This window comes from Ananas comosus, linkage group 22, assembly GCF_001540865.1.
Source record: "Ananas comosus cultivar F153 linkage group 22, ASM154086v1, whole genome shotgun sequence".
In the NCBI taxonomy this organism is placed as follows: domain Eukaryota; kingdom Viridiplantae; phylum Streptophyta; class Magnoliopsida; order Poales; family Bromeliaceae; genus Ananas; species Ananas comosus.
Window position 1 is genome coordinate 3065186 of NC_033642.1, and position 7255 is coordinate 3072440.

The 7255-nt window shown below is 39.2% G+C and overlaps 2 protein-coding genes across 4 annotated transcripts in view; one reads left to right on the forward strand and one right to left on the reverse strand.

Annotated features, from left to right (window-relative positions):
• LOC109727092 (protein FAR-RED ELONGATED HYPOCOTYL 3-like) lies at nucleotides 393-4649 on the reverse strand. 3 transcript variants are annotated; one of them, XR_002220728.1, is made up of 6 exons: nucleotides 4476-4649; nucleotides 4286-4381; nucleotides 4093-4188; nucleotides 3374-3499; nucleotides 769-1445; nucleotides 393-682 (listed from the first exon to the last, which is right to left on the reverse strand). XR_002220728.1 is itself a non-coding variant. In XM_020256987.1 (3 exons), exons 1-3 carry the CDS (start codon nucleotides 1702-1704, stop codon nucleotides 656-658), a joined length of 747 nt encoding a protein of 248 aa, XP_020112576.1. In that variant the 5' UTR covers nucleotides 1705-3361; the 3' UTR covers nucleotides 393-655. The 3 variants fall into 3 exon arrangements, 2 of the variants coding, with proteins under 2 accessions (XP_020112576.1, XP_020112575.1); XM_020256987.1 differs by lacking the exons at nucleotides 3374-3499; nucleotides 4093-4188; nucleotides 4286-4381; nucleotides 4476-4649 and having other exon boundaries at nucleotides 769-1154; nucleotides 1371-3361; XM_020256986.1 differs by lacking the exons at nucleotides 3374-3499; nucleotides 4093-4188; nucleotides 4286-4381; nucleotides 4476-4649 and having other exon boundaries at nucleotides 769-3357.
• The window catches only part of LOC109727158 (BUD13 homolog), a gene marked incomplete at its 5' end in the record, with an annotated part of 7143 nt that continues 5291 nt past the window's right edge, over nucleotides 5404-7255 (forward strand). Inside the window, 4 exon segments of the mRNA XM_020257088.1 lie at nucleotides 5404-5622; nucleotides 5717-6770; nucleotides 6869-6933; nucleotides 7043-7098. Of these exon segments, the coding sequence (XP_020112677.1) occupies nucleotides 5406-5622; nucleotides 5717-6770; nucleotides 6869-6933; nucleotides 7043-7098 (1392 nt within the window).

The following is a 7255-nucleotide window of genomic DNA, read 5'->3' on the forward strand; positions in this document are numbered from 1 at the left end:
GTATGCTCAGAAAATGTCAAACAGTGAAGTGGGAGGCATGTATATGCATGTGATTTTTTGTATATATGTATTGAGTCAGTTTAGTTTCGAAATGTTCTAAGATCATATAAGAACCAACATAGTAATCAAACTTCTTTTCACTACATGCCCAAACAGAGAATGCGGGGGGGAATAAAGAACACTAGATAAGAAAGAGGAATTCTAATCTAAAAGTTAAATAGTTACTAGAAAGAACCAAAAAAAAAAAAAGTGAAAGAGTAGGAGATAGATCTACCTTTTTGAGAAAACAAGGTGAGAACTGAAAAGTTCCCAGCAGACTTAATGCACTTATATCATCACAATGCAAACAACTTCCCAGCAGATTCTATCAAACACATAACAGACTTAGCAGGATCAAATACATAACATGCAAACAACTTCCCAGTAGGATCAAACATATAGCAGGATCAAACACATAACAAACCCCAGTATCAGTATTGGAAGTTATGCTTCCTTCGAACAAATAAAGCATGATGACTTGAAAAGCACACATAACAACATCAAAAGCACACATAACAACATCAAAAGTACACATAAGAACATCAAATGCACACATAACAACATCTCCACCATGAAGAACGCTCACGAAATCTTATCGCTCTCTTCAATAGTTGCATCACGATCTTTTTCCTCCAGATAAAAGCTGCAATCAAAGAATCCAAAAATATTATAAGATTGACTAAATCACATAATATTCAATATAAGTAAGTAGCTACAAATAGCATTTACCTCCCTGCAAGTTCGGATATTGTGTCCTTTCTTTTTACAGTGTTGGCATGTTCTAGCTTTTTTCACTGCATTTTCAGCTGAAGGCTTATATCTTTGTGGCTTTCTTTTTCCTTTACATTGGGATTGCGGAGGATCCTTCAACTTGACAAACCCAACACTACTTGATTGTGAAAATATAGAAGCCGTGTGATGCTCCACAATATTTTCACTTTGATCTTGTTTCTCTTTCAAAGATTCATAGAGCTTGATATTCTCATCAACAAGTTTTTCGATTTTCTCACAAGTCATTTCATAATTTTCAAAAGTCTTGGATGCCTCAAATAAAAGTTGTTGTATTTTTAGTGTAAGTGCATTAAGTCTTGCTCCTTTTGCATTTGAGGAGTCACCTGTTAACATACTTGGAAAATTAATACTTGAGGACCCTTTTTTTGCATCTTTAGTCCACCGTTTTATAATATAGTGGGAGGGAATCTCATGCATTCGAACGTGAAGCATAACTTTTAATGCATGTGAACATAAAAGGCCACTAAATTCAAAAAATTTGCAACTGCAATTAACTTTCTCCATAGATGGACTTGAAGTAACTATAAATGAGTTTATACCTTGGGCGGGTAAGGTAGAGTGTTGTATTGTGCTAATCTTATAGCAATTGTTCTCCAACTCCGTCAAATCATATCCTGTTGTACATCGAAATTGATTCTTAAATTCTGAGAATACTCGTTTTGTGTACACACTACGAGCTTGTACTTCAATGGGATTATGTGACCATAAACTAGATTCACCATCTCTCGACCTAAAGTCTGCTTCATCCTCCTTATTATAGCGACTACTAACCACCTTTTCAAATTGTATTACAAGCTTGCATACTGATGTATGATTATCCATGAACATTTTCGTTACAGCATTCATACTCTCACTACGTTGCGAAGTGGTCATTTCAGCAAAAAATGTATCTCGAAAGTAAGTAGATACCCATTAATGCCGAGCATTCCACATAACATGTAGGTGATTGTTTTCTTGCAATCCATATTTTTCAATCATTATAAGCCATCTACTTTCAAACTCTTCGACCGTTATGCTATCATTAATGCATGAAAATAACTCTTTTTTAAAACCTTCCTTTGTGCTATAAAGGATACCAAAATGTTCTCGCGCTTTCCTCATAATGTGCCACTGACAACATCTATGCACTGTGTTTGGAAAAACTTGCTCGATTGCTTTTCTCATAGCTGGATCTTGATCAGTTATGATTGATATAGGGTGTTTCTCATAAACTGCTTGAAGCCAAGTTCTAAATAACCAAACAAAAGTATTGAAAGTTTCATCCCTAGTAAGAGCACAACCGAAAAATACCGAGTGACGGTGATGATTTATTCCAATGAACGGAGCGAAAGGCATGGAATATTTATTTGTCATATATGTTGTATCAAAAGTAACAACATCACCAAAATTTTGATATGCCATTCTCGATCGCCCATCTATCCAAAATACGTTGCGTACCATGTTTTGCTCATCAACCTCAATAGCATAAAAAAAAGAAGGATCTCTAGCTTGACGCTCACGAAAATAATTGATGGTACTGGATATATCAATCCCTTTAAATCTTCGATTCCTTTCAGAAATCTCATTGCTTAGGTCCTTTCTAGTGAAGTTAATATTCTATGCTCCTCCTTCTCTTTCTGCCATAAATGACATAATTTGACTTGTTGAGATATTCTGCTCACTCAACATATGAATTATTTTTTTTTTTCGGCTGTTATTAAACGATGAGACCGAAGAAAACGGGCTTTAGAGGGACTTGCAACTAAAGCATGGTTATGTTCCCTCACAAATACAACAACTTCCCACTTGCCATCATTTGTCCTTTTTACCCTCATATGTGCCTTACAACCTGTTCGAGTATACTGCATCTGTTTTTTTGGTGTCCCTTTATTCTCTTGATCCCGAACTTTTGGTTTGCTCTGCCCTTCTTTAGAACAAACATAGTGCAAAGCTGTAACTATATTATCTTTTTTTTTGGCTTTGTAGTGGGTAGCTTTTCTTATGCTAAAGCCAGTTTTATAGGCATATAAATTATAAAATCTCTTTACTTCTTCTTCATCATGAAGAAGTTGTCCAATAAATGGCTCATGATGTGATGTTTTCATGCTGCATTGACTAATAAAATTCTTTTCTTGTTGGCTTTGTTCATGCATGAAAGAACAAAAATCTGTACTTTGATTTATCCCAATATCACTTGAGGGATATTCTGACTCTTCTCCATAATTGGATCTATTTTGTGTAGCATCTAAAAATAGAGATTCATAATATTCCTCACTATTCATCTGTTAAACATCATGAAAATAAAATATTATAATTAACATAATATTTTGCATATAGTTTTAATAAGATAATTAGTTTTAATTCCTCACTATTCATTACTTAATAAGGTAATGTATGTTAGAAAAGAGCATTTAGAAAAAAGCAAATTCAGAAAAGAGCATTTAGAAAAGAGCATGATTTTTATCATCAACATTCTAATATATATTTTGAAAAAAGAGGTGCATAGTAAATTGAAACTTGATAGGTTAGTGCCAAAAAATAGAGTTTGTAAGGAATAGCTAACCTGAGATGATCCTTCATGGTCGTCAATTTCGTCTTGTGATTCGGTAACGGAGACGGGACTTGTTACAACATTATTTGCAACCAAATCTTCCAAGTAGGATATGATTTCTTTGTTCTTTGCCATTTTCTGTGAATAGTTTTACAAATACATAAAAACTAAATACAAGTAACAATTAATAAAGATATTATTCATCCCATCCAAGTATCTGTGAATTATTTTGGGGTATGCTTCAAAGGTATTATTCATCCCATCCAAATAACAATTAATAAAGATACTTCACATATCTAAGTTATTTGACTGATAGTGCAAAAGCCCAAAAACTTATTTATGTAGTGGATCTTTTATTGAATTTTTTATAAGAAAAAGTACTAATTAGCTAATTAAACATGCAAAAATTGTTGAATACAAATAATGAAATATGGTTGTTTAGCTGTTAAGATTTTAAAGAACAATAGTTGTTTCACATAATCTCATAATATAATATTCTATATTTGAATCTTATTAAAATTTTAATTTAGCTAATTTTCTCTCATCTAATTCTAATTTATGTCTTAAAATGCTAGCTTTTAGGTAAAAATTTGGTACGTGATGAATTAAATACTTTATTTTTTTTTTCTTAGGAACAGAGAGGGTTCCCAAGCAAGAAAAAATTAATTAATTAAAAATATGAACAGTAAACACACTAAATTTTTTTGAAAAAAAAAAAAATCAAAGCTCACCTTCTTCAACAGCACTTCCTGCAGATCGATCGAGTGAGAGATTGAGCGCGAGATCGAGCGAGAGAGGGTGTGAGTAAGGAGCGAGGGACTCAGCTTCTGAGAGGGTTCCCAAGCAAGAAAAAAAAATTTAATTAAACATATAAACACTAAACACACTAAAATTTTTTGAAAAAAAAAAAAAATCAAAGCTCACCTTCTTCAACAGCACTTCCCGCAGATCGATCGAGTGAGAGATTTAGCGCGAGATCGAGCGAGAGAGTGTGTGAGTAAGGAGCGAGGGACTCAGCTTCTGAGAGGGTTCCCAAGCAAGAAAAAAAAATTTAATTAAAAATATAAACACTAAACACACTAAATTTTTTTGAAAAAAAAAAATCAAAGCTCACCTTCTTCAACAGCACTTCATGCAGATCGATCGAGTGAGAGATTGAGCGCGAGATCGAGCGAGAGCGGGTGTGAGGATGGAGCGAGGGACTCAGCTTCTGCAGATCGAGCGAGAGAGGGTGTGAGAGGGGGTGGCGGGTTGGAGATAGAGATGGAGAGGAGAGAGAGAGAGGTTGACAGGGAAATGGGGGAAATGGAGAGGAGAGAGAGAGATTGACCGGATAAAGTTGGGAAATGGGAGGAAATGGAGAGGAGAATGAAAGAGAGAGATTGACAGGGTAACGAAGGGGGGCTCCGTTAGCTTCCGTTTGTCCACTAAAATTAGCCCCCCTTCTTGCACGGATCGCGAAGTAATCCAACGATCAGAAAATCGGTAGCAACTTTAGCATTCTACTACTAATAGCAGCCTAGCATTACTCATATATATATATATATATATATACATATATTGTAGGGCTAGAATACTTTTACAAGTATCACCCAAGTGATACTTGTGTGTTTTTAACCATTGGATCTACTTTTTGATTACTAATAGCCTTTAGATCAAACACTATTCCACCTACCACCACCTACCACCATCATCTCAACCTCACATCTCTCCATCCAAGGGCTAAAAACACACAAGTATCACTTGGGTGATACTTTTACAATTATTCCTAGCCTCTACTATACTATATATATATATATATATATATATATATATATTGATTTTAATGATAATATAATTTACTACAATAACACTATCCCGCGCCGGGGTCCTTAACTAGTAATAAATATATAAAAGGGCGAAGTGGAATGTAATGGCCCGGTTGAAGACTTGAAGTTCGAGTCCGTACCAGGTCCGGCTACCTCTTTGCCTTCTTCGGTCTTCGATCTGCAGTCGTTTCCCGCCCCCCGCCGCCCTCGAATCTTCTCCTACCGTGAGCTCAGCCATGGCGCCTGCCTCGACCTCCGTCGCCCCCCTATCCCTAAAAGAGTACCTCAAGAGGTACCAATCCGACGCCGACGACCCGAAGAAGGCGAAGGCGAAGAAGAAGAAGAAGAAGCAGAAGTGCAAGCCCGACTCGACGGCCGGCGTCCTCGTCGTCGACGAAGACCCCGTGTGGCAAAAGCCCGTTCAGATCGAAGAGGACGAACCCGACTCCCCCGGTATACTCCCCAAGCCCTCATCCTAACCCTAGCCCTAACCGTAACCCTTATTCCGGTGCTTTTCCCTGATTTATTTGGATTGCCTTGGGTGAAGGAGAGGAGCAACCTCAGATCGACGAGGATATAGAGGTGAAGCGCATGAAGCGCCTCGAGGCTATCCGCGCGCGGAAGCCCTATCACGCAATTGCTGAGGACGGGAGCGGCTGGGTGTCGGTGTCGGATCCCTCGAAGCTCTCGGATGTCGCCAAAGGCAGCGGCGTTGGTGATCTCTCCCCACCGCGGCAGCGCCGTGCGCGGTTTGACACCCCCTCCCCAGAGCGGAGTCCGGACCAACCGGACCTATCTCCTCTGCGACAGCGGCAAAAGGGTGATGAAAATGTGAAGGATATGCCACCGCCAAGGAGGAAGTTATCTGAGGATTTAGCGCCTCCGAGAAAGGGTCGGGGCCGAATTGATTCTCCTCCTCGGTGGCATGTGCGCCATGACTCAGAGGAGTCTCCGGACATTTCTCCTCTGAGGAGAAGTCACAGGGGTGATGCGAAGATGGAGGATATGTCACCGCCGAGGAGGAAGTTACCTGAGAATTTATCTCCTCCGAGAAAGGGTCGGAGGCAGGTTGCTGATGGTGAGGAGCTCTCTCCTCCCCGGAGGCGTGTGCGCCACGACTCGGAGGAGCTTCCGGACCATTCTCTTCCAAGGAGAAGTCACAAGGGCGATGGCAAGGTGGAGGATATGTCATCCCCTAGGAGGAAGGTATCTGAGGATCTATCTCCTCCGAGAAAAGCTCGGAGGACAGTAGCAGCTGATGGTTCCCCCGGACGGAAAGCTGGGAAGGGCCCTCCGGAGGACATTTCTCCTCCTTGGCGATGCAGCCGCCATGACTCAGAGGAGCCTACAGATCTTTCTCCTCCAAGGAGAAGCCGGAAGGGACAGGCAATTGACCAATCTCCATCCCGTAAAGCTCGTGATTCTCCTGCTGCAGACCTTCTAGCTATGAGAAGGAACCGGAAGGATTCTTCGCCAGATCTATCTCCTCCTAGAAGACGAAAGGAGGTGGCTTTGGTAAAGGAGGTACCTAGAGCTGGGTTATTTTCCAAGCAGGAGTTCAAAGAAGAGATCGACAAGAAGAGGGAGGAACAGAAATCCAGGTAACTAGCTAATAAGTTTGATCTATGTTCATTCTCTTTCCATGTTGGCTTGTTAGGGAAATGGTCGCTTTGGCATGTAATGAACCTGATATGTGTAGGTTTGCTTCCATTGATCCTTCGAAGAGTGGAAAAGGTGCAGAGCCAGTATTTCGCGATAAATCAGGTTTGCTTATTTCTTTTTCTATGTCTAGTCATTTTTGCCTTGGCTTTAGGTTTTAGTACCTCAGTTGGTTTCTAGAATTTATGGTTACCTGAGTTTATTGCTCTTGTAGGAAAAATTATATCAAAGGAGGAACTGTTAATATCAAAGGAAGATGACAAGACAAAGGTATATCGTGGTTTATTTGATCATTTTCCCACTGTTGTTTCCTATTTGCTTCTGTATTTCATAGCTATTTTATTACCAAATAATTACAAAAATCATCTGCTTTTCTGTTTCACTATTTTTTAACTACTACTTTTTTTGGTGCCGCGGGGCGGGGGGG